The sequence below is a fragment of the Salvelinus fontinalis genome, chromosome 15, assembly GCF_029448725.1.
Source record: "Salvelinus fontinalis isolate EN_2023a chromosome 15, ASM2944872v1, whole genome shotgun sequence".
Classification (NCBI taxonomy): domain Eukaryota; kingdom Metazoa; phylum Chordata; class Actinopteri; order Salmoniformes; family Salmonidae; genus Salvelinus; species Salvelinus fontinalis.
In genome coordinates, this window is record NC_074679.1 from 31387942 (window position 1) to 31415557 (window position 27616).

General features: G+C 46.2%; 1 protein-coding gene across 17 annotated transcripts in view; it reads right to left on the bottom strand.

The window, feature by feature from the left end:
- Positions 1-27616, bottom strand: part of LOC129811789 (bridge-like lipid transfer protein family member 1) — a 148432-nt gene that overhangs the window by 8941 nt on the left and 111875 nt on the right. For 11 of the 17 annotated variants that reach the window (XM_055863410.1, XM_055863405.1, XM_055863401.1 and 8 more), the window contains 12 exons: positions 18379-18568; positions 17710-17889; positions 17431-17567; positions 17048-17246; positions 16727-16930; positions 16335-16511; positions 4136-4276; positions 3675-3920; positions 3257-3410; positions 929-1086; positions 513-702; positions 121-338 (listed from right to left, as the gene is read on the bottom strand). In XM_055863410.1, the coding sequence (XP_055719385.1) occupies positions 121-338; positions 513-702; positions 929-1086; positions 3257-3410; positions 3675-3920; positions 4136-4276; positions 16335-16511; positions 16727-16930; positions 17048-17246; positions 17431-17567; positions 17710-17889; positions 18379-18568 (2194 nt within the window). The remainder of the gene's footprint in view (positions 1-120; positions 339-512; positions 703-928; positions 1087-3256; positions 3411-3674; positions 3921-4135; positions 4277-16334; positions 16512-16726; positions 16931-17047; positions 17247-17430; positions 17568-17709; positions 17890-18378; positions 18569-27616) is intronic. The other 6 variants (XM_055863407.1, XM_055863404.1, XM_055863417.1 and 3 more) reach the window with 3 other exon arrangements.

Sequence of the window (27616 nt, forward strand, 5' to 3'; positions counted from 1 at the left end):
AAGGAGCAATGACGATAGAAGGAGAGGGACGAAAGAGAGAGGAAAGGGGAGGAGCAGGGGAAAGAGCATTCCGATCTAAACCAAAAGAAACCCAGGAAACCAGTGATAACGGATTCTTACATAGCTCTGCAGCTTCTTTCTCGATGTTGATGACCGGCGCCTTCGGGGGCAGGTAGGGGACTGGACCCCATGTGGACAACGCTCGTTTGCTGGTGTCAAATTGCTGGGTGAAAAACTCCTGCAGCTTCATCCCGATCTTAATGAGGTCGGGGGTAGTGGAGCGCGAGATGATCACCTGGAAGATATCCCACTGCAAGTCACCGTGGACAAAAATCTCACTGGAGAGAGGAAAGGATAAGTAAAAAGAGAGGTGAAATAGAGGAAGAAAGGGAGAGCAATGGGATAGAAAAAAAGAGGGAGTGAGTGAGAAATGGTCAGAAAATGAGAACAGACAAGAATGTAGCCACAGGGGTTTTGGCTATACATTTTCTCTAGTAGGCTAGCTTATCTACCTTTTCTCTGATAGGCTGGTCTCAACGGTGCACAGGTTGACCTTCCACTCGTCCTGGAGTTGCAGGTCTGCGTTGCTGAAGATGCCCATGAGGATGCTGGAGCCCATGTAGTCCACACGGGCCTCCGTGGAGCCCATGGTGATCTGGATCTTATGGCTGGGCTGCTGGTTGGGGTGCTCCGAGATGTGTGCTTCAACAAACATGTTTTGTTAGGTGCGGCAGAGAGATCTCCCTGTCAAATTCTACTAGTATGACAGGGATGTTTAAGTTAGAGCTGAATGTGTTCATCATTTAAACGCCAAGACCCGAGGCTAGATTACAATCTTTGACATCCATCACAATGTATTTGGAATTGAACAAAAAGTAAACAGTACATGCCAGTGGCTTAATACATTATTTATCATCCCTGTACTTACAGACCATCTCCAGGGTGTTGACATCTATGTTGCCCCCCACCACGCCGCCTTTAGAGTCCAGTTTGGAACGACCCAGGCCCACGGACATGCTGATCTCTCGGTCTCGGTTACTACCCACTGACAGACGACCCTGACTCTTCAGCCCACTGGTGGTCCAACTAGAGGTAAAAAAGAGCAAAGGGAAACAGTTCCACCCACCTCCTCATGAATAAGTAACATCTGCTTTCTAGGAGGCATTGTTTTGTTAAGGGTTATATGTAGAATTGTTCAGTTTTTATATAGGTCGTCAGATACAGATACGCTCGTCTTATGTGGCAGGGCCTGCAAACTATTACAGACTACAAAGGGAAGCACAGCCGTGAGCTGCCCAGTGACGTGAGCCTACCAGACGAGCTAATCACTTCTATGCTCTCTGCGAGGCAAGCAACACCGAGGCATGTATGAGAGCATCAGCTGTTCCGGGTTTGACTGTGTGATCATGCTCTCCATAGCCGACGTGAGTAAGACCTTTAAACAGGTCAACATTCACAAGGCTGTGGGGCCAGACGGATTACCAGGACAGGTGATCCGGGCATGTGCTTAACCTCCCCTTTCATGTAACAAAGTCATGGCCATCATACCTTAAACCAGTTAAATGTAAATCAAAAATGGAATTATTTATCATGAGGACACAAGCTCAAGTACACAGTACAAATACGATAAAAATATGAAATATTTAATATAATGTATTTCCTATTCAACAAAACTGTACGAATAAGGCTTGAAATTACTTATATACTTTCTAAATGTAGTATAATCAAATTATAAAACGACTAACTATAATATTTCACCTTATAACTGTAAAATACATATTTGTATGTTTAGTGATAGAGAAAATGTGCATATTTTCGAAAGGTCTCTCTTGATCAAAACGTCTGCCCCCATCTCCCTGAACTCATTAGGAACTTGCCTTTCATCTCATATTAATATTGTCTGTCTATGACAAACAGAAAGTGTTTTTTTTGTTTAAAATCTATTAATTATTTTAGATTCATGGCTATAAATCAAGAGCTGAATGTGCTACAGTCATGAAACCATTATCTCCTGCTACGCTAGGATGTAAGGATTGCAGGCATGTGCTTTGTCAGTGGCTGTGACATTGGGTTCAACCAGGAGTTGATGGACAGTCAGAAGAGCGAATTAAATGGTAGGAGGGACATCCCAGTCAAGTGGTTTGAGATTTCACATCCCACGTCACACTAGCAGAACTATGCAAGTCCCTTAAACAGAGGACTTTACATCTAAGAGGTTAAGGGAAAGATGATAATTTTGTACATGTATAAACGGCGAGCTTGACCAATTTCAGTCCCCTTGCTTAGGGGTTCCAGGGTCCTACCTGGAGTCCTATTTAAAAGGACTGAGAAGCTCAGCTCTGTTGACTTTTTAAAAGGATATTCTACTCCAAAATGTATGAAAATAAAATTATGCTAACACCATCTGAAAAATAGTTCTAAACGAGCCCAATAACATATTGGTAAAAATTATGTTACAATTATTTTAACATATTAGACCATGCATATAGCCTATGCATGGTCTATATTATCAGATGTGCTATTAGCAATAAGCATTATCACCTGCAGCCCAACTTATGAAGCATAGTGGCTATACAATTGAGTTTTTAGGCTGAAGCATGGGGTTTGTCTATCTGCATTTACCCCATTTGACACAAAATCCTGTTTGTATTTTTTTTTAATGATTATTATTTTATTATGAATATTGAAATAATAATAATTTTTGGTTTGTTTCTATTACAAAGTATGTCACTGCCCTTTCAAGACGACATTGCGCCCCTTTAAGAGCTCTGTTGTGCAGCTGCGCCTAAACCATGCTTGAAACTCCGGTTGTAAAAATGCATTTGTAAAACAATTGCAAATAACGAAATTGAAGGAGTAGAGGAATAATTGCAATGTAAAACTGGGATCCCCCGCTTTTTTTTAACACATGCCAAAACGGCTTTCATTTGCCAGCAGCTACGGTAAGCTACACACCGGTCTCTGAGTTGAGTGCTGCTGTGGTGTGCATTATAGACTATATAATTCCCTTCATCTGAACATCGGGAATATATCTCCCCGGATATTTTTATTGCCTCTCCAGAAGCTGGTTTTCACTCCAACCCTAATCTAGCGCACCTGATTTTTTATAATTAATTAGTAAATAAACTGAATCAGGTTAGTCACAACTGGGGTTGGAGCTTAAACCTACAGGATGGTAGATCTTCAGGAATAGGGTTGGAGAGCCCTGGAGATAGAGTATAGTGTGTTGGGTGGGAGGGGAAAAAGGGAGACCTACGTGTTGTTGCCCATGACATTGCTCATGTTCATCTGGACGTTGAGCTGCTTCAGGTTGATGGCGAACACCACTAGTGTCTCCCACGGGGTCCCTTGGGGGCCGGCTGCCTTGCCGTTTTTATTGAACGACGGCGTGGACGTCTTGGTCACAGAATCTATATGGAAGGGAAATGTATGATGTAACGTCATTCTCCCCAAAGCTATTTGTCTAAATTAGAGAGAGTTAATCATAATCTAAAAGTGTCACACTAGCTCAAGTATAAATGAGGGATATAGTAATCATTCATTATTCCTACTGCATTTTAAGCCTACGTTGTGAAAATAATCTCTACACTAAGCTAAAATAACAGCATTAACACCGCTTTAATCCGATCGTGTCGTTCCTCGATGCTGTTGAGCACTCATTTTTGAGCTGGTACCTCTTCTGGGGGCGGAGGAATCAGAGACGCTCCTGGTGCGTCCGGGGGCTGGGGACTTGAGGTGGGAGGACAGGCCCCCAGGGGACATATTACTCCCAGTGGAGTGGTCAGAGAACACGTTGGGGGACTGAGGCATGTACTGCCCAGTGCTACCATCCCAGGTCCTCCAGTAGGCTTTACGGCTGGATTCTGGTGACAGGTGCTGGGTCATGTTCTCTACAGAGTCCGGGGTGGCAGGACCTGAGGCTGGAGGAGAGAAGCAGGTTGAGGTAAAGGGCATATTTTCAAATGTAAACACAGGTTTGGGAAAAATGCATACTGTTTTAAAGAGACCGACATTAGCAGAGTTGGAGATTGAAAGGGAACAGAGTAAAAATGTTGATCAATTATTGCATGAGGAAAATGTAGCCATAAGTGTGCAAAGGCCTATTAAGGAGGTGTGTATTTCCCAACATCCCAACCTGTTGGCATGTTGATGGTCTGGTCTCCCAGGAAGAGGCGTCTGGCGATGCTGCGCCGGTACCAGGCTCTGGGGAAGGCCAGGATCTCACTTAGCCTCCGCATGTCATACTTGAAGGAGGCCGAGCCAATGTCACACACAGCTGAGAAGAGAGAGAAAAAACACTCAAAGTTGTCCAGGAATCCAAGTTTCTGTGGAGGGGAATTAATTGATCAAAATGGATCAGCTTTAGTGACAAGATATACAGTCACATCCAAAATACTCAACTATATTGGATGTAGGGCTGTGACGATTAGCCACGGTTATTGTCATGTCTTTTTTTGAACCCCCCTTTCTCCCCAATTTCATGGTATCCAATTGGTAGTTACATTCCTGTACCATTGCTGCAACTACCGTACGGACTCGGGAGAGGCGAAGGTCAAGAGTCATGCGTCCTCCAAAACACAACCCAGCCAAGCCACACTGCTTCTTGACACAACGCCCACTTAACCCGGAAGCCAGCCACACCAATGTGTCGGAGGAAACACTGTATACCTGCCGACCGTGTCAGCGTGCATTGCACCCGGCCCACCACAGGAATCGCTAGTGCGCGATGGGAAAGGAACATCCCTGCAGGCCTCCCCTAACCCGGACGATGCTGGGCCAATTGTGCGTCGCCCCATGGGTCTCCCGGTCGCGGCCGGCTGCGACAGAGCCTGGACTCGAACCAGGATCTCTAGTGGCACAGCTAGCACTGCAGTGCCTTGCGCCACTCGGGAGGCCAATAGCTGTCATTTTTGTTAAAATGTTTTGAGCTTGTAATGAATCTTTGAAAATTTGCTACGACATACCTAATGAATACAACACAGCTTTGGTTACACCGGTCTCAAAAATGTATGGTTTTAACTGCTTGGAACTTTTGGAAACGAAGCTTCTCATCCCGACCCTGTCATTCTGTTCGTAAAATGTTTACAAAATGGACCAACCATGTTAAAATGAAAAACTGCTATTGGGTAAACTAGAGTGCATTCGGAAAGTATTCAGACCCCTTGACGTTTACCACATTTTGTTACGTTACAGCCTTATTCTAAAATATTTTTGTTGTTGTTGATCAATCTATACACATTACCCCATAACGACAAATCAAAAACAGGCCTTACATTTTTTTTGCAAATTTATAAGAAATGTAAAACTGAAATATCACATTTAAGTAAGTATTTCAGACCTTTAAATCAGTACTTTGTTGAAGCACCTTTGGCAGCGATTACAGCCTCAAGTCTTCTTGGGTATGACGCTACTAGCTTGGCGCACATGTATTTGGGGTGTTTCTCCCATTCTTCTCTGCAGATCCTCTCAAGCTCTGTCAGGTTGGATGTGGAGCATCGCTGCACAGCTATTTTCAGGTCTCTCTACAGATGTTCGATCGGGTTCAAGTCTGGGCTCTGGCTGGGCCACTCAAGGACATTGAGTCTTGACCCGAAGCCACTCCTGCTTTGTCTTGGCTGTGTGCTTAGGGTCGTCTGTTGGAAGGTGAACCTACGCCCCAGTCTAAAGGTCCTGAGCGCTCTGGAGGTTTTCATTAAGGATCTCTCTGTACTTTGCTCCGTTCATCTTTCCATTGATCCTGACTAGTCTCTCAGTCCCTGCTGCTGAAAAACATCCCCACAGCATGATGCTGCCACCACCATGCTTCACCGTAGGGATGGTGCCAGGTTTCCTCCAGACGTGACGCTTGGTATTCAGGCAAAAGAGTTCAATCTTGGTTTCATCAGACCAGAGAATCTGGTTTCTCATGTTCTGAGAGTCTTTTAGGTGCCTTTTGGCAAACTCCAAGCGGGCTGTCATGTGCCTTTTACTGAGGAGTGGCTTCTATCTGGCCACTCTACCATACAGGCCTGATTGATGGAGTGCTGCAGAGGTGGTTGTCCTTCTAAGGCAGCCCCCACACCTTTCTGATTCAGAGGGGTTGGGTTAAATGCAGAAGACACATTTCAGTTGAAGGCATTCAGTTGTACAACTGACTAGGTATCCCCATTTCCCTTTGTGGAAGGTTCTCCCATCTCCACAGAGTAACTCACGGAGCTCTGTCAGAGTGACCATCCGGTTCTTGGTCACCTCTCTGACCAAGGCCTTTCTCAGACCAAGGCCTTTCTCCAAGGCCTTGCTCAGTTTGGCCGGGCGGCCAGCTTTAGGAAGAGTCTTGATGGTTCCAAACTTCTTCCATTTAAGAATGATGGAGGCCACAGGTGTTCTTGGGGACCTTCCATACTGTACCCTTCCCCAGATCTGTGCCTCAACACAATCCTGTCTCGACCTCATGGCTTGGTTTTTGCTCTGACACATACTGTCAACTGTGGGACCTTACAAAGACAGGTGTGTGCCTTTCCAAATCATGTCCAGTCAATTGAATTTGCCACAGGTGGACTCTTAAGTCTGAATTAAGTTGTAGAAACATCTCAAGGATGATCAATGGAAACAGGATGACCCTGAGCTCAATTTCGAATATCATAGCAAAGGGTCTGAATACTTAAATAAAAGGTATTTCTGTCATTTATTTAAATACAAAAAACAGTTTTCGCTTTGTCATTATGGGTTATTGTGTGAAGATTGGTGAGGAAAATGTTTTATTTACTCAATTTTAGATTAAGGCTGTAACGTACGATTATGTGGAAAAAAAGGAAGAGGTCTTTCCGAATGCACTGTATATATATAAAGTTGAATCCCTCTTCTCCTAAAATGAATGTATAAAGACAATATATTTTTGGTTCGTTCACGGTTACCTTCCATAATTCAAATTAAAGTAGATATTAGGTAAACAATAGATAAGTAAAGAAATAAAAAAAGAAGCAGTAAAATGACAGTGAAAATAACAGTAGCAAGGCTATATACAGGGGGTACCGGTACAGAGTCAATGTGCGGGGGCACCGGTTAGTCGGGCTAATGGAGGTAATATGCACATGTAGGAATAGTTAAAGTGACTATGCATAGATGATAAACAGAGAGTAGCAGCAGCGTAAAAGAGGGGGTTGGCGGGTGGGGGGACACAATGCAAATAGTCTGGGTAGCCATTTGATTACCTGTTAGGGAGTCGGGGGGGGGGGGGGGTACTGGTATAGAGTCAATGTGCAGGGGCACTGGTTAGTTGAGGTAATATGTACATGAAGGTAGAATTATTAAAGTGACTATGCATAGATGGTAACAGAGAGGAGCAGCGGTGTAAAAGAGGGGGGGGGGGGGGGCAATGAAAATAGTCTGGGAAGCCATTTGATTAGATGGTCTTGGTCCTAGACTTGGCGCCCCGGGAACCGCTTGCCATGCGCTTGCGGTAGCATGGCAAGTGGTGGTTGGGGTCTTTGACAATTTTTAGGGCCTTCCTCTGATACCGCCTGGTGTAGAGGTCCTCGAGGGCAGGCAGCTTAGCCCCAGTGACTATCCTCTGTAGTGCCTTACGGTTGGAGGCCGAGCAGTTGCAGTACCAGGCAGTGAAGGCAGTGATGGCCTACCCCTGTTGTGTCGTCTGCAAACTTAATGATGGTGTTGGAGTCGTGCCTGGCCATGCGGTCGTCAGTGAACAGGGAGAATAGGAGGGGACTGAGCACGCACCCCTGAGGGGCTCCAGCGTTGAGGATCAGCGTGGCAGATGTGTTGCTACCTACCCTCACCACCTGGGGGCTGCCTGTCAGGAAGTCCAGGATCCAGTTACAGAGGGAGGTGTTTGGTCTTAGGGTCCTTAGCTTACTGTTGAGCTTTGATGGTACTATGGTGTTGAACGCTGAGCTGTAGTCAATGAATAGCATTTTCACGTAGGTGTTCCTTTTGTCCAAGTGGGAAAGGGCAGTGTGGAGTGCAATAGAGATTGCATAATCTGTGGATCTGTTTGACCGGTATGCAAATTGGAGTGGGTCTAGGGTTTCTGGGATAATGGTGTTAATGTGAGCCTTGACCAGCCTTCCAAAGAACTTCATGGCTACGGACCTGAGTGCTACGGGTCTGTAGTCATTTAGGCATGTTACCTTAGTGTTCTTGGGCACAGGGACTATGGTGGTCTGCTTGAAGCATGTTGGTATTACAGACTCAATCAGGGACATGTTGAAAATGTCAGTGAAGACACCTGCCAGTTGGTCAGCACATGCCCGGAGCACACGTCCAGGTAATTTGTCTGGCCCAGCGGCCTTGTGAATGTTGACCTGTTTAAAGGTCTTGCTATGGAGAGTGTGATCACACAGTTGTCCAGAACAGCTGATGCTCTCATACATGCCTCAGTGTTGCTTGCCTCGAAGCGAGCATAGAAGTGATTTAACTCGTCTGGTAGGCTCGTGTCACTGGACAGCTCACGGCTGTGCTTCCCTTTGTAGTCTGTAATAGTTTGCAGGCCCTGCCACATCCGACGAGTGTCGGAGACGGTGTAGCACGATTAAATCTTATTCCTGTATTGGCGCTTTGCCTGTTTGATGGTTCGTCGGAGGGCATAGCAGGATATATTATAAGCTTCCGGGTTAGAGTCCTGCACCTTGAAAACGGCAGCTCTACCCTTTAGCTCAGTGCAAATTTTGCCTGTAATCCATAGCTTCTGATTGGGGTATGTACGTACAGTCACTGTGGGGACGACGTCCTCGATGCACTTATTGATAAAGCCAGTGACTGATGTGGTGTACTCCTCAATGCCATCGGAAGAATCCCGGAAAATATTCCAGTCTGTGCTAGCAAAACAGTCCTGTAGTTTAGCGTCTGCTTCATCTGACCACTTTTTTATAGACTGAGTCACTGGTGTTTCCTGCTTTAATTTTTGCTTGTAAGCAGGAATCAGGCATATAGAATTATGGTCAGATTTGCCAAATGGAGGGCGAGGGAGAGCTTTGTACGCGTCTGTGTGTGGAGTAAAGGTGATCTAGATATTTTTTCCCTCTGGTTGGGCATTTAACATGCTGATAGAAATTAGGTAAAACTGATTTAACTTTCCCTGCATTAAAGTCCCCGGCCACTAGGAGCGCCACCTCTGGGTGAGCAGTTTCCTGCTTGCTTATTTCCTTATACAGCTGACTGAGTGCGGCTTAGTGCCAGCATCCATCTGTGGTGGTAAATAAACAGCCACGAAAAAAAATGGATGAAAACTCTTGGCAAATAGTGTGGTCTACAGCTTATCATGAGTTACTCTACTTCAGGCGAGCAAAAGCTAGAGACTTCCTTAGATTTTGTGCACCAGCTGTTGTTTACAAATATACACAGACCGCCCCCCTTGTCTTATCGGACTGTGCTGTTCCATCTAACCGGTGCAGCGTTCCATCTAACCGGTGCAGCGTATATCCCGCCAGCCGAATGTTTTCCATGTCGTCATTCAGCCACGATTCGGTGAAACATAAGACACAGTTTTTGATGTCCCGGTGGTAGGATATTCGTGATCGTACCTCGTCTAATTTATTGTCCAATGATTGTATGTTGGCAAGTAATATTGATGGTAAGGGCATATTTCCCACTCGCCGTTGGCGGATCCTTTACGAGGCATCCCACCCTGTGTCCTCTACACCTGCGTCTCTTTCTCTTGCCAATGACGGGGATTTCAGCCTTGTTGGGTGTCTGAAGTACATCCTGTGCGTCCTGCTTGTTGAAGAAAAGATCTTCGTCTAATCCGAGGTGAGTGATCGCTATCCTGATATCCAGAAGCTCTTTTTTGCCGTAGGATACGGTGGCAGAAACATTATGTACGAAATAAGTTACAAATAACGCGAAAACCCCACCACATAATTGTCAGTTTACACGATTATACGATAATTGTGCAAGTCCTAATTGTATGTAAAAAAATATATGCTAGGGCTGTCAGAGGTAATCAGTTAACTCGAGTTAACTGTCATTTTAGTGCATTTAAAAAAAAAATTGTGATTAATCGCATTGTCTAAAAACATCCAAAATACATAATTTATACAAGTAAAAACAACAATGCGATGTCAAAACAGGTTGACATTGTGGTTAAAGAATTTACCAGATTTTGCTAACCATTACCTTGGACAAAATCAATAAGTCAATATTCCTGTAATGTGACTTGAATAACAAATCTTAAAAAACAGCATCAATTGGAGATTAATGAAAGTAAACCATGCGATTAACTCGATGAATTTCCCTCCCCCCATTTGACAGACCTTTCTATACTAATACATTTGCTCAGAGAAAGATATTGTGTTGAACAAGCAATTTAAACAAATCATAAAAGACAGTTTATATTCTTAGAAATAAAATCAAACAAAATGTAATCTGCTTAACATTCTACTTTTTAAATTGAATCTGTATTGTGGCCCTTCCATGGCTTCCTGTTTCACTGGGGTATAAAAACTAGGTAACACAATGGAGAAAAAAAACTGAAATATGTAACTTTTTGGGTGTCCCGACCAAATTCACATAGAAATATGAGTTAAAGATCTGACATGCTCTTCGAGAGCAATTCTAAAAAAAACATTAGATTTGTTCTACGTGCACTATTTCTATGCATCCCGTGCTTAAATTTCAGCTGAAAATACATGATTGGTTATTGAAAATATAATTTCACAGCGGTTTAGATAGTACAATGATTCTCAACACTATACTTGCTTGTTTTGTCACAAACTAAAATTAGGAGAACTATTAGAATTTTAGCAACCAGGAAATGGCTGAGCGATTTCTGAAGATTTAAGAATTTTAAAACCACTCGCACGTGATAAACAAGCCTGGTAGAGGGCGCAAGTGGTTCTGGAGGTAAAGAAAAATCCAAGGGCCACAGTTGGAGAATTACAGAACTTGGGGTCACCAAATTTCCAAATATACAATTAGACACCACCTTCATGCCAATAGACTCTTTGGAAGGGTTGCCAGAAAAAAAGCTTTTATTGAGAGCAACCAACAAATGTAAACGCCTGGAGTTTGCTAAACGGCATTGGCAATTGGATTGGAACCGGGTGCTATGGTCAGATGAGACGGAAATAGAGGTCTTTGTCCACGCAAACCAGCAGTGGGTTTGGTGTCGAAGGAAGGATGCATATGCAGAAAATAACCTCATACCTACTGTTAAACATCTTTGATATTATGGGGTAGTTTTGCTTCCACTGGTGCTGGGGCCCTTGTTAAGGTCAACGGCATCATAAATTCTACTAGGGTACTAGGACATTTTAGCCAAAAACCTGGTTGCCTCTGCCAGGAGGCTGAAACTTGGCCGTAAGTGGATCTTCCAGCAAGACAATGACCGCAAGCATACATCAACATACACAAAGAAATAGTAAAATAACCACAAAATCAACATTTTGCAATGGCCATCTCAGTCTCCGGACATGCACCCCATTTGAAAACCTGCGGTTTGAATTGAAGAGGGCACTACATAAGGCCAGACCGAAAGATATCAAGGATCTAGAAAGATTCTATATGGAGGAATGGTCTAAGATCCCTCCCAATGTGTTCTCCAATCTCATAAACGGGGAGGGTGCACAAAGTATTGGGGATTTTAACAAGGCTAATCTGAAAACAAAGCTCCCTAAATTCTATCAGCATATCGATTGCGCAACCCGGGCTGGCAAAACCCTGGATCATTGTTACTCTAACTTCCGCGATGCATATAAGGCCCTCCCCCGCCCTCCTTTCGGAAATGCAGACCACGACTCCATTTTGTTGCTCCCAGCCTATATACAGAGACTAAAACAGGAAGCACCCGCGCTCAGGTCTGGTCAACGCTGGTCCGACCAATCGGATTCCACGCTTCAAGATTGCTTCGATCACGTGGACTGGGATATGTTCCGCATAACGTCGAACAACAACATTGATGAATACGCTGATTCGGTGAGCGAGTTTATTAGCAAGTGCATCAGTGATGTTGTACCCACAGCGTCTATTAAAACATTCCTCAACCAGAAACAGTGGATTGATGGTAGCATTCGCGCAAAACTGAAAGCGCGAACCACTGCTTTTAATCAGGGCAAGGTGACCGGAAACATGACCGAATACAAACAGTGTAGCTATTCCCTCCGCAAGGCAATCAAACAAGCTAAGCGTCAGTATAGAGACAAAGTGGAGTCGCAATTCAACGGCTGACACGAGAGGTATGTGGCAGGGTCTACAGTCAATCATGGACTACAAAAGAAAAACCAGCCCCGTCGCGGACCACGATGTCTTGCTCCTAGACAGACTAAACAACTTCTTTGCTTGCTTTGAGGACAATACAGTGCCACTGACACGGCCCGCTACCAAAACCTGCGGACTCGCCTTCACTGTAGCCAACGTGAGTAAAACATGTAAACGTGTTAACCCTCGCAAGGCTGCAGGCCCAGAGGGCATCCCCGGCCGCGTCCTCAGAGCATGCGCAGACCAGCTGGCTGGTGTGTTTACGGACATATTCAATCAATCCTTATTCCAGTCTGCTGTTCCCACATGCTTCAAGAGGGCCACCATTGTTCCTGTTCCCAAGAAAGCTAAGGCAACTGAGCTAAATGACTACTGCCCTGTAGCATTCACTTCCGTCATCATGAAGTGCTATGAGAGACTAGTCAAGGACCATATCACCTCCACCCTACCTGACACCCTAGACCCACTCCAATTTGCTTACCGCCCCAATCGGTCCACGGACGACGCAATCGCCATCACACTGCACACTGCCCTAACCCATCTGGACGAGAGGAATACCTATGTAAACATGCTGTTCATCGACTACAGCTCAGCATTTAACACCATAGTACCCTCCAAACTCGTCATTAAGCTCGAGACCCTGGGTCTCGACCCCGCCCTGTGCAACTGGGTCCTGGACTTCCTGACGGGTCGCCCCCCAGGTGGTGAGGGTAGGTAACAACATCTCTACCCCGCTGATCCTCAACACCAGGTCCCCACAAGGGTGCGTTCTCAGCCCTCTCCTGTACTCCCTGTTCACCCATGACTGCGTGGCCATCATCAACTCAATCATAAAGTTTGCAGACGACACTACAGTGGTAGGCTTGATTACCAACAACGACGAGATGGCCTACAGGGAGGAGGTGAGGGCCCTCGGAGTGTGGTGTCAGGAAAATAACCTCACACTCAATGTCAACAAAACAAAGGAGATGATTGTGGACTTCAGGAAACAGCAGAGGGAGCAGCCCCCTATCCACATTGATGGGACAGTAGTGTAGAGGGTGGAAAGTTTTAAGTTCCTCGGCGTACACATCACGGACAAACTGAAACGGTCCACCCACACAGACAGCGTGGTGAAAAAGGCGCAGCAGCGCCTCTTCAACCTCAGGAGGCTGAAGAGATTTGGCTTGTCACCAAAAACACACAAACTTTTACAGATGCACAATCGAGAGCATCCTGTCGGGCTGTATCACCGCCTGGTACGGCAGCTGCTCCGCCCATAACCATAAGGCTCTCCAGAGGGTAGTGAGGTCTGCACAACGCATCACCGGGTGCAAACTACCTGCCCTCCAGGACACCTACACCACCCGATGTCACAGGAAGGCCAAAAAGATCATCAAGGACAACAACCACCCGAGCCACTGCCTGTTCACCCCGCTATCATCCAGAAGGCGAGGTCAGTACAGGTGCATCAAAGCGGGGACCAAGAGACTGAAAAACAGCTTCTATCTCAAGGCCATCAGACTGTTAAACAGCCATCACTAACATTGAGTGGCTGCTGCCAACATACTGACTTAACTCTAGCCACTTTAATAACAGAAGAATTTATGTAATAAATGTATCACTAGCCACTTTAAACAATGCCACTTTATATAATGTTTACATACCCTACATTACTCATCTCATATGTATATACTGTACGCTACTGCATCTTGCCATCTTGATGTAATTAAATGTATCACTAGCCACTTTAAATAATGTTTTCATACCCAACATTACTCATCTCATATGTATATACTGTACTCGATACCATCTACTGCATCTTGCCTATGCCGTTCGGCCATCACACATTCATATATTTTTATGTACATTTTCGTATTCATTCCTTTACACTTGTGTGTATAAGGTAGTTGTTGTGAAATTGTTAGGTTAGATTACTTGTTAGATATTACTGCATGGTCGGAACTAGAAGCACAAGCATTTCGCTACCCTCGCATTAACATCTGCTAACCATGTGTATGTGACAAATAAAATTTGATTTGACACAACAGTGGTAGGCCTGACCACCGACAACGACGAGACAGCCTTAAGGGAGGAGGTCAGAGACCTGGCCGTGTGGTGCCAGGACAACAACCTCTCCCTCAACGTGATCAAGACAAAGGAGATGATTGTGGACTAGGAATAAGAGGACCAAGCATGCCCCCATTCTCATCGACGGGGCTGCAGTGGCGCAGGTTGAGAGCTTCAAGTTCCTTGTTGTCCACATCACCAACAAACTAACATGGTTCAAGCACACCAAGACAGTGGTGAAGAGGGCACGACAAAACCTATTCCCCCTCAGGAAACTAAAAAGATTTGGCATGGGTCCTGAGATCCTCAAAAGGTTTTACAGCTGCACCATCGAGAGCATCCTGACTGGTTGCATCACTGCCTGGTATGGCAACTGCTCTGTCTCTGACCGCAAGGCACTACAGAGGGTAGTGCGAATGGCCTAGTACATCACAAGCTTCCTGCCATCCAGGACCTCTATACCAGGCGGTGTCAGAGGAAGGCCCTAAAAATTGTCAAAGACCCCAGCCACCCCAGTCATAGACTGTTCTCTCTGCTACCGCATGGCAAGCGGTACCGGAGCGCCAAGTCTAGGTCCAAGAACATCTAATCAAATAGCTTCCCAGACTATTTTCATTGCCCCCTCTTTTACACCGCTGCTACTCTGTTACCATCTATGCATAGTCACTTTAATAATTCTACCTACATGTACATATTACCTCAACTAACCAGTGCCCCTAAACATTGACTGTATACCAGTACCCATTTCAGACTATCCTTTTGTGAGGCGCAGCCGGGAACTAGTTCTGTACGAAGGCGAATGGTGGGGTTGATAAACCAGAATTGGAGGATCCTCCATCATCGTTGAAATCTCCAGTTTGGGAACATTTTGGCTTCCCAGTAGAAGAAAAAATGTATTGAACTTAGTAGGAAATCAACTAACTGTATTGAATTTATTAGAACATTCATTAATTTGACCAAGATGATAATAAAACATAAACAAAATGCTTAAGTGATTTGTATTTTCCTTCAACTTTCTGAAATGGCAACAGCGTGGGAATGTCCCTGTCTCTGTGTGTGTTTGTCTGCTACTATGTAGCTGTTAGCGATGATGCCAATGACAACCGTCTTTTGGCAGCATACCACCCTGCATACCACTGCTGGCTTGCTTCTGAAGCTAAGCAGGGTTGGTCCTGGTCAGTCCCTGGATGGGAGACCAGATGCTGCTGGAAGTGGTGTTGGAGGGCCAGTAGGAGGCACTCTTTCCTCTGGTCTAAAAAATATCCCAATTCCCCAGGGCAGTGATTGGGGACACTGCCCTGTGTAGGGTGCCGTCTTTCGGATGGGACGTTAAACGGGTGTCCTGACTCTCTGAGGTCATTAAAGATCCCATGGCACTTATCGTAAGAGTAGGGGTGTTAACCCCGGTGTCCTGGCTAAATTCCCAATCTGGCCCTCAAACCATCATGGTCACCTAATAATCCCCAGTTTACAATTGGCTCATTCATCCCCCTCCTCTCCCCTGTAACTATTCCCCAGGTCGTTGCTGCAAATGAGAACGTGTTCTCAGTCAACTTACCTGGTAAAATAACGGTAAAATAATAGATGGAAAGGCTTTCCCAAAAACCTTCTCAATTAAAGTGGAACTGACAGCATTTTAGCAACATTAAATCTTTTTTTTTTTTAAACAAGCTAGCACATTTTCACACATTCATAGAATGTTTGGGAATGACGTAGATATTCTTAAACAATATAGAGTGGGAAAGTGGCCGTGAGTTTGGACAATTAATAGACAGCAGTTTTATATATTTTGGGTTAGTTTCATGTCTTTTGCCAAAACAAAAATGTACTACAGTAAGTATTGGCATTTCATTTTCCCGCAGTGCCAAAACCGAACCGTAGACCTAAAACCGCAATACAGACCGAACTGTGAGTTTGAAGAAACAATTACACCCCTATTATTTATTTAATACAGTCATTTTTTGCTCATCTCTTTTAAGCAATGACAAGAATTTGGGACGTGACCACACATAACATTCCCATTTGGAAGACCAAAGACTGCTTTCAGATTAGACGGTGTCCAACCATTAAACCTGTTCCAAGAGCGGATGGGGCACCTGAGATATTGATAAGGGTGGTGTCCATCTTGCCTCCCTTGCCAGGTACAAAGCTCTCAATGAAGGTGGGTCCTCCGGTGCGTCTCATTCTGGACAGGCTGACCTTGACGAACTCCAGGTTGATGCTGAGTGAATCCTTCCTCCCAGTCACAGAGGACGGCTCCTCATCCACTGTACCTTGAAAGAACAGATATGAGACAAGACTTCATAGCGCTGTTATAATGCTACACACTGACTGATGGAAGTCTGAACAACCCTGTATCACTATGAGGCATGCTGTACAGCGCGGTTGGTGGACTACACTGCAATTATAATGCACAGGAATAAAAATAGGCTTTAGAATATATGAATACATTTTCAGGATGTTAAACTTTCACCACACTTTTCCATACCTAGAGGTCCTGGGCCTGGGGGCAGCCCTGTGACGGCAGACTTCTGTTTCCCTGCACCGTAGGGGTGGAACACGTAGAGGGAGAAGTCTGACATGCAGGCGGTGAAGCTGAGCCCTGAGGAGTTGCTGGGGGGGGCGGTGAGGTCTGACTGGCTGCTGCTGTGACGGGTCCGGCCCAGAGGGCTACCCAGAGATGGAGAGGGACCTGGAGGTTAGATCAAAGAGGTGTTATTATGGACTAGATAGACTTAGAAATTGAAATGCAGCCACTCGCACATCTATAGGTTGCTTTACAGGTGCATTGGTGTGTTGCTATCCAAACCTCCTTTGATAGGGGGCGGTTTGAGGATGTGTTGGCTCGGGGGGGTGGAGGAGGGTGGGTGTGGGCTGTCGGTAGGTTGGGTGCTGGATGGGATCTCCATTTCACCGCGATTAGAGGAGAATACCAGGTCTAGAGATGGCAATTTCAGCATACACTCTACTCTGGACATGGGCAAGCAGCTGAAGCGGATCTGAGAGGGCTGGAGACATGGAGTCAGATTAGAATAGAATTAGAAAACTTTATTCATTTGAGTGTGGTGTCTCAGTGTCTGGACATTGTGACAGCAAAACATACTCATTTAAAACACTCATATTGTACAATGGCGAACAGAATGACATGAGCTTTGCGAGCCATAGTAATGCGGGCAATTTGAGGTAGGTTACCTGTACTCTGACGTAGACCACCACGTCCACAGGGAAGGAGGAGTAGGCAGAGGTGGAGGAAACCAGGGAGGTGGTGGACTCCTCCAGGGGATCCACTGGCTCAAACTGGCCTATGTCCTCCTCCTGGGAGTTCACAGCTGAGACACACAGACAAAACGGGGTCAGCTTTGAGCAACGGTCTAGTATGTTGTTGGTCATTAAGGCCCAGCAACCCCATTCTAACCATCTCTCTCCCACGGCAAACAGGCGATGGATTTGCAATTAAATGACCCTACATACCAGTATAGTTCCTTTCCACAGTGGTGATTGGAATGGTCTCCAAGGCTTTCTCCAGGAAGTCCAGAAGACAAGGGCTGATGACCATCTCCTCTGGGAGGGTCTGAAGGGCCACCCAGGCGTACAGCTTGGCTGTCTTCACCCCACCACTACCCTTGCCTTTGGCTGCAGAGGACACATGATCTGAGTTTGACAGGGTCACACAAAGCTTCACTACTTACACCAACATTGGTAATTACAATAGGCCTAGAACATTGGGATGCTGTGTTTAGTGTGACCCATTACCTAACTAGTGATGGAATGAAACACATAGTGGGACAAACTTATCAAATGTTCTTTCATTTACAGAACTTTCTGGTTCCACCTTTTATGTTTTCTTTTCATCTGGAGAATAACAGTTTTTAATTAAACAGCCCCTTTATCTATCCACCCACTACGTGTCTGAAACAAAATTATTAAATTAACTGGATCTTAAAACATTCCAACACAGAAATCCCAATAGTCGTCAACATTCACAGATCAAAGCCTTGGACACGACTACACAAGCATGCATTACATTGATTGGGTGGGTTGATTGAGGATGTCTATGGCCACGATGGAGATGTGGTGCTTTACTCTAGATCAACACAGAAGGTGAAAGGGCATGCAAGTAATAATGAGAGCTCTCAGTACCTGATGGTAGAGGTGGGGGTGGGGGAGGAAGGAGCGTGTCAGTCTTGCTTTGGGCAGCATTGGGAGGGTTGTGAGGGCCGCAATCTTTCATACCATACAGCTTGGACTCTTTGGAGAGGGTGCGGGGGAGGGAGGATCCTCGCGAGGCATTGGGTGACTCAGTCTTCATGGTTTTGGAGTTGTAGTGCAACTGGGGTTGGAGGAAATAGAAAAATGGTTACTAAGGATGTGCAACATTCCTTTTCAAGACGATTTGATACGTATCTAGATACATGGGCTCCGATACGATACAGGAATGATAGGTTTAAGTTTGAAACGGCACGATGCGGTCTGATTAGAGGAAAGAATCGGTGCGATTCGGTTCAATGTGATTCGATGCACTAACATTAGTTGCATAAACATTCATTTTCCATTCTAAATGAAATCTGCTGCTGATGGAGCTCATGAGCTGAAACTGTCTGAGAGGATTTGTCTTGTACGTGTGTGTGTGTGCTTTTCACACACAACAGTGTCTAGGGTTTTTCAAGAATAGTGCAACAAACAAAAAACATCCAGTCAGCGGCAGTCCTGTGTGCGCAATACAACAGTGGTGTGCAGAACAGCATCTTGGAACGCACAACTTGTAGATCCATGTCACGGATTGGCTATTGCAGCAGACGACCACACTGGGTTCTACTCTGTGAGCTAAAAACAAGAAGATGCGGGCGACTCAAGTGGGCACGCAATCACCAACAATGGACACTTGAGGAGTGGATAAACATTGCCTAGTCCAATGAATCCCGGTTCCTGTAGCATCATGCTGATGGCAGAGTCAGAATTTGGCTTAAGCAGCATTAGTCCATGGCCCTACCTACCTGGTGTCAACGGTACAGGCTGGTGGCGGTGGTTTAATAGTGGGGGAATGTTTTCCTGGAGTAGTTGTGGCTATTCAACATGATAAATGTCCAAAGTGGGCTATTCAGCAGCCTGATGGTTTGGGGGTGGGTAGAAGCCATTAGCCAGACTGTTAGTTTTAGACATGATGGTCCTGTACTACCCACGTCTGAGTGATGGAAGTGGGGCAAACAGGCTGTGGCCCAGGTCCCTGATGATCTTCTTGGCCTTCCTGCTACACCTGGTGTTGTATGCAATGTTCCCTCAATTTTCTTCCATGACTGAGCAAATTTGAACGTTTGGGAAATTCTGTGCAACTTCCACCGCGCGTTTTCTGTGAACACTGAGGCTGTACCCACTTTAAGTTAGTTTTAAAAGTGGTCAAGTAGGCTACTGTGGCTATTTGATCATAATGTAGACCTACCAGAGTGGCCTACCATCAAAAACAATGGAGAAAATGCATCCCATAACATGTTAACATGGAAATCCCTGTTCTATCGTTCAGCCTACAGTTGCAGCCAATGTGTGGTGTTGAAGCTAGGCCTACATTCCATGAGACTTTTGAAAAAAACATGCAGGGCTTGACATTAACCTGTTTATCCACTTGTCCTTCAGACAAGGAGGTAACTGCTGAAAATGTTGTGTTGTTTGATGCATCATTATTCCCATACCATTATTACAGAGAATCAGACAAATTATTCTACCTTGTGCCAATTGGCTACTTAGCTTATTCAAGCCTGTCTCAAAATACAACACTGCCCCATTTAAGACAAAAAGCAAATCACTCCCCCATTGCTGACTACAAATAATCTATAACTGGGATAATACCTCACTAACTAGCAAAGGATGTGCGCACAAATGTAAACACGTCGCTACATGTAGCTATCGCTTTGATCTCAAAACAAGGGCATCTACTCAGGACCGCTCATGCTATAAAACAGTCCAACAGTCACAAGTTCTCATTTACAACTGAAGATAAAGAAAAACAGTGCAACAAAAACAACAACACAGAGTTACACATGAACAAACGTAGTCAATAACACAATAGAAAAATCTATGTACATTGTGTGCAAATGTAGAAGAGTAGGGAGGTAGGCAATAAATAGGCCCTAGAGGTGAAAATAATTACAATTTAGCATTAATACTGGAGTGATAGATATGCAGATGATGATGTGCAAGTAGAGATACTGGGGTGCAAAAGAGCAAGAGGATAAGTAATAATATGGGGATGAGGTAGTCGGGTGTGTAACGGCAGTCTAAGTCGTCCTCCTCCTCAGACGAGGAGAGGCGAGAAGGATCGGAGGACCAGTGTGCAGCGTGGTAAGTTTCCATAATTTAATGACATGAAAACTAGACAAGAATACAAAACAACAAACGTACTAACCGTCACAGTCCCGTGTGGCACAAACACTGACACAGGAGACAACCACCCACAAAATCCCAACACAAAACAAGCCACCTATATATGATTCTCAATCAGGGACAACGATTGACAACTGCCTCTGATTGAGAACCATATTAGGCTGAACACAGAAACAGACAAACTAGACACACAACATAGAATGCCCACCCAGCTCACGTCCTGACCAACACTAAAACAAGCACAACACATAAGAACTCTGGTCAGGACGTTACAGGGTGTGCTATTTACAGATTGGCTATGTACAGGTACAGTGATCGGTAAGCTGCACAGACAGCTGATGCTTAAAGTTAGAGAGGGAGATATAAGACTCCAGCTTCAGAGATTTTTGAAATTCGTTCCAGTCATTGGCAGCAGAGAACTGGAAGGACAGACGGCCAAAGTAAGTGTTGGCTTTGGGGATGACCAGTGCAATGTACCTGCTGGAGCGCGTGCTACGGGTGGGTGTTGCTATGGTGACCAGTGAGCTAAGATAAGGCGGGGCTTTACCTAGCAAAGACTTATAGATGACCTGGAGCCAGTGGGTTTGGCGACGGATATGTAGTGAGGGCCAGCCAACGAGAGCATACAGGTCGCAGTGGTGGGTAGTATATTTTTATTTAATTTATTTTTTTACCTTTATTTAACTAGGCAAGTCAGTTAAGAACAAATTCCTTTTTTCAACAACGGCCTAGGAACAGTGGGTTAACTTCTTTGGGACTGGGGGGCAGTATTGAGTAGCTTGGATAAAAAGGTGCCCAGAGTAAACTGCCTGCTACTGTAACAGTATAACTTTAAACCGTCCCCTCGCCCCGACACGGGCGCGAACCAGGGACCCTCTGCACACATCAACAACTGACACCCACGAAGCGTCGTTACCCATCGCTCCACAAAAGCCGTGGCTCTTGCAGAGCAAGGGGCAACACTACATCTAGGTTTCAGAGCAAGTGACGTAACTGATTGAAATGCTACTAGCGCGTACCCGCTAACTAGCTAGCCATTTCACATCCGTTACACTCACCCCCCTTTCAACCTCCTCCTTTTTCCGCAGCAACCAGTGATCCGGGTCAACAGCATCAATGTAACAGTATAACTTTACGTCGTCCCCTCGCCCCGACACGGGCGCGAACCAGGGACCCTCTGCACACATCGACAACAGTCACCCACGAAGCGTCATTAACCATCGCTCCACAAAAGCCGCGGCTCTTGCAGAGCAAGGGGCAACACTACATCTAGGTTTCAGAGCAAGTGACGTAACTGATTGAAACGCTACTAGCGCGTACCCGCTAACTAGCTAGCCATTTCACATCCGTTACACTACTCAGGCCTAAAAACTTGAATATGCATATTATTAGTAGATTTGGATAGAAAACCCTCTGAAGTTTCTAAAACTGTTTGAATGATGTCTGAGTGTAACAGAACTCATTTGGCAGGCAAAAACCTGAGAAAAAATCCAACCAGGAAGTGGGAAATCTGAGGTTTGTAGTTTTTCAAGTCATTGCCTATCGAATATACAGTGTCTATGGGGTCATATTGACATCCTAAGGCTTCCAGTGTCTATGGGGTGTCTATGGGGACTGTGTCTATGGGGACTGTTGACATCCTAAGGCTTCAACAGTCTTTAGAACCTTGTTTGAGGCTTCTACTGTGAAGGAGGGGGGAATGAGAGCTGTTTGAGTCAGGGGTCTGGCAGAGTGCCATGCGCTCCCGTGAGAGTTAGCTGCCTTCCATTGCATTTGTACAGACAAAGGAATTATCCGGTTGAAACATTATTGAAGATTTATGATAAAAACATCCAAAAGATTGATTCAATACTTCGTTTGACATGTTTCTACGAACTGTAATTCGTCTGAACTTTTGCCTGGACTTGCCCGCGCCTCCTGAGTTTGGATTTGTGTACTAAACGTGCGAACAAAAAGGAGGTATTTGGACATAAATGATGGACTTTATCGAACAAAAAACATTTATTGTGGAACTGGGATTCCCGGGAGTGCATTCTGATGAAGATCATCAAAGGTAAGTGAATATTTATAATGCTATTTCTGACTTCTGTTGACTCCACAACATGGCGGGTATGTGTATGGCTTGTTTTTGTGTCTGAGCTCTGTACTCAGATTATTGCATGGTGTGCTTTTTCCGTAAAGTTTTTTGGAAATCTGACACAGCGGTTGCATTAAGGAGAAGTGGATCTAAAATTCCATGCATAACACTTGTATCTTTTAGCAATGTTTATTATGAGTATTTCTGTAAATTGATGTGGCTCTCTGCAAAATCACCGGATGTTTTGGAACTACTGAACATAACGCGCCAATGTAAACTGAGATTTTTGGATATAAATATGAACTTTATCGAACAAAACATATATGTATTGTGTAACATGAAGTCCTATGAGTGTCATCTGATGAAGATCATCAAAGGTTAGTGATTCATTTTATCTCTATTTCTGCTTTTTGTGACTCCTCTCTTTGGCTGGAAAAATGGCTGTGTTTTTCTGTGATTAGGAGCTGACCTAACATAATCATTTGGTGTGCTTTCGTCGTAAAGCCTTTTTGAAATCGGACACTGTGGCTGGATTTATAACAAGTTTATCTTTAAAATGGTGTAAAATACTTGTATGTTTGAGGAATTTTAATTATGGGATTTCTGTTGTTTTGAATTTGGCGCCCTGCAATTTCACTGGCTGTTGGTGAGGTGGGACGCTACCGTCCCGAATATCCAAGAGAGGTTAACTGCCTTGTTCAGAGGCAGAACGACAGATTTTGACCTTGTCAGCTTGGGGATTCGCTCTTGCAATCCTTCGGTCCAACGATCTAACCACTAGGCTACCTGCCGCCCCAATATGGGGCTTTGGTGATAAAACGGATGGCACGGTGATAGACTACATCCAGTTTGCTGAGTAGTGTTGGGGGCTATTTTGTAAATGACATCGCCGAAGTCAAGGATCTTTAGGATAGTCAGTTTTACGAGGGTATGTTTAGCGGCATGAGAGATGGAGGCTTTGATGTGAAATAGGAAGCCGATTCTCAATGTAATTTTGGATTGGAGATGCTTAATGTGCGTCTGGGAGGAGAATTTACAGTCTAACCAGACACCTAGGTATTTGTAGTTGTCCACATATTCTACGTCAGAACCGTCCAGAGTAGTGATGCTAGTCGGGCGGGAGGATGCGGGCAGCAATCGGTTGAAGAGCATGCACTTAGTTTTACTAGCATTTAAAAGCAGTTGGAGGCCACGGAAGGAGTGTTGTATGGCGTTGAAGTTGCAGGGGGTGCTGAGATGTTGGCCAGGGTAGGGGTAGCCAGGTGGAAAGCAAATGCTTATGGAAATTACCGATCATCGTAGATTTATCAGTGGTGACAGTGTTTCCTACCCTCAGTGCAATGGGCAGCTGGGGGGAGGTGCTCTTATTCTCCATGGACTTTACAGGTTCCCAAAACTTTTTGGAATTAGTGCTACAGAAAGAAAATTTCTGTTTGAAAAAGCTAGCCTTAGCTTTCCTAACTGACTGAGTATATTTGTTCCTGACTTCCCTGAAAAGTTGCATATCGCGGGGGATATTTGATGCTAATGCAGAACGCCACAGGATGTTTTTGTGCTAGTCAAGGGCAGTCAAGTCTGGGGTGAACCAAGGGCTATATCTGTTTTTGGTTCTACATTTTTGGAATGGGGCATGCTTATTTAAGATGGAGTGGAAAGCACTATTGAAGAGCAACTAGGCATCCTCTACTGACGGGATGAGGTCAATATCCTTCCAGGATACCCGGGCCAGGTTGATTAGAAAGGCCTGCTCACTGAAGTGTTTTAGGGAGTGTTTGATGGTGATGAGGGGTGGTCGTTTGACCGCGGACCCAGTACGCACGCAGACAATGAGGCAGTGATTGCTGAGATCCTGGTTGAAGACAGCAGAGGTGTATTTAGAGGGCGGGTTGGTCAGGATGATATCTAAGAGGGTGCCCATGGTTATAGATTTGTAATGCGGTCCTCCTCCTCTTCATCTTCGGAAGAGGAGGAGTATTGAGGGAACCAAGGCGCAGCGTAGTGAAATGACATTTTATTAACGAAAAAACACGAACTTGAATAAACTAACAAAAATAGCAAACGGTGTAGACAGACGTATACGACGAACTCACATAAAACAAGAAGAACGCACGAATAGGACAATTAGACTACACAAACCGAACAAACCGTAAACAGTCTCGTATGGTGCAAACAATTACACAGACACGGAAGACAATCACCCACAACGAACACTGTGACAACGCCTACCTAAATATGACTCTTAATTAGAGGAACGCCAAACACCTGCCTCTAATTAAGAGCCATACCAGGCAACCCAAAACCAACACAGAAACAGAAAACATAGAATGCCCACCCAAACTCACGTCCTGACCAACTAAACATATAACAAATTAACAGAAATAGGTCAGGAACGTGACATAACCCCCCCCATAAGGTGCGAACTCTGGGCGCACCAGCACAAAGTCTAGGGGAGGGTCTGGGTGGGCATCTGACCACGGTGGTGGCTCAGGCTCCGGGCGAGGTCCCCACCCCACCATAATCAATCCTAACCTCCCTCTCCCCCTAAAAATGTCCACCCTCAATTTACCCCCACAAAATCCTCTTAGTAACATCAATAACATGGACAGCACCGGGACAGAGAGATAAATCAAGACAGAGGGATAGCACCAGACAGAGGGATAGATCAGAAAATAGAGGTAGATCAAGATAGAGAGGGAGATCATGATAGAGGGGCAACTCAGGACTGAAAGGCAGCTCCGGACAGAGAGACAGCTCTGGACTGAGGGGCAGTTCTGGGTATATAGCCGTTTCTGGCTGAAGGACAGCTCATGGCTGACTGACGGCTCTCGACGCTCATGGCTGGCTGACGGCTCTCGACGCTCATGGCTGGCTGACGGCTCTCGACGCTCATGGCTGGCTGACGGCTCTCGACGCTCATGGCTGGCTGACGGCTCTCGACGCTCATGGCTGGCTGACGGCTCTCGACGCTCATGGCTGGCTGACGGCTCTCGACGCTCATGGCTGGCTGACGGCTCTCGACGCTCATGGCTGGCTGACGGCTCTCGACGCTCATGGCTGGCTGACGGCTCTCGACGCTCATGGCTGGCTGACGGCTCTCGACGCTCATGGCAGGCTGACGGCTCTCGACGCTCATGGCAGGCTGACGGCTCTCGACGCTCATGGCAGGCTGACGGCTCTCGACGCTCATGGCAGGCTGACGGCTCTCGACGCTCATGGCAGGCTGACGGCTCTGGCTGCTCATGGCTCGCTGGCGGCTCTGGCAGATCCTGTCTGGTTGGCGTCTCTGGCAGATCCTGTCTGGTTGGCGGCTCTGGCAGATCCTGTCTGGTTGGCGGCTCTGGCAGATCCTGTCTGGTTGGCGGCTTTGGCAGATTCTGTCTGACGGACGGCTCTAGCGGCTCCTGTCTGGCGGGCGGCTCTAGCGGCTCCTGTCTGGCGGACGGCTCTGTAGGCTCATGGCAGACGGGCGGCTTTGCAGGCTCATGGCAGACGGGCGGCTTTGCAGGCTCATTGCAGACGGATGGCTCAGACGGCGCTGGGGAGACGGATGGCTCAGATGGCGCTGGGGAGACGGATGGCTCAGATGGCGCTGGGGAGACGGATGGCTCAGATGGCGCTGGGGAGACGGATGGCTCTGGCCGGATAAGGCGCACTGTAGACCTGGTGCGTGGTGCCGGAACTGGAGGCACCGGGCTAAGGACACGCACCTTCATACTAGTGCGGGGAGCAGGGACAGGGCACACTGTACTCTCAAAGCCCACTCTATACCTGGTGCGTGGTACCGGCACTGGTGACACCGGGCTGAGGACAAGCACATCCGGATTAGTAGGGGGAGAAGAAACAGTGTGTACAGGGCTCTGGAGACGCACAGGAGGCTTAGTGCGTGGTGCCGGAACTGGAGGCACCGAACTGGATACACGCACTACAGGGAGAGTGCGTGGAGGAGGAACAGGGCTCAGGAGACGCACTGGTAGCCTAGTGCGTAGTGTAGGCACTGTAGGTACTAGGCTGGGGCGGGGAGGTGGCGGCGGAAATACCGGACCGTGGAGGCGTACTGGCACTCTTGAGCATTGAGCCTGCCCAACCTTACCTGGTTGAATGCTCCCAGGTCGCCCGACCAGTGCGGGGAGGTGGAATAACCCGCACCGGCCTATGTAGGCGAACCGGGGAAACCATGCGTAAGGCAGGTGCCATGTATGCCGGCCCGAGGAGACGCACTGGAGACCAGACACGTTGAGCCGGCCTCATGACACCTGGCTCAATACCCAATCTAGCCCTACCAGTGCGGGGAGGTGGAATAACCCGCACTGGGCTATGCACTCGTACAGGAGACACCGTGCGCTCTACTGCGTAACACGGCGCCTGCCCGTACTCCCGCTCTCTACGGTAAGCCTGGGAAGTGGGCGCAGGTCTCCTACCTGCCCTTGGCCCACTACCTCTTAGCCCCCCCCCAAGAAATTTTTGGGTGTTACTCACGGGCTTTTTTGGCTTCCGTGCAAGACGCGTTCCCTCATAACTCCGGTTCCTCTCTCTCTTTTCCTCCACTCTCCGAGCTGCCTCCAGCTGTTCCCATGGACGGTGATTCACTTTAGCCCATGGTCCTTCTCCGTTAAATATTTGCTCCCAACTCCACAAGTCCTGTATACTTCCCCGTTGCTCCAAATTACGCTGCTTGGTTCTGGATTCTTGGTGGGTGATTCTGTAACGGCGGTCCTCCTCCTCTTCATCTTCGGAAGAGGAGGAGTATTGAGGGAACCAAGGCGCAGCGTAGTGAAATGACATTTTATTAACGAAAAAACACGAACTTGAATAAACTAACAAAAATAACAAACGGTGTAGACAGACCTATACGACGAACTCACATAAAACAGGAAGAACGCACGAATAGGACAATTAGACTGCACAAACCGAACAAACCGTAAACAG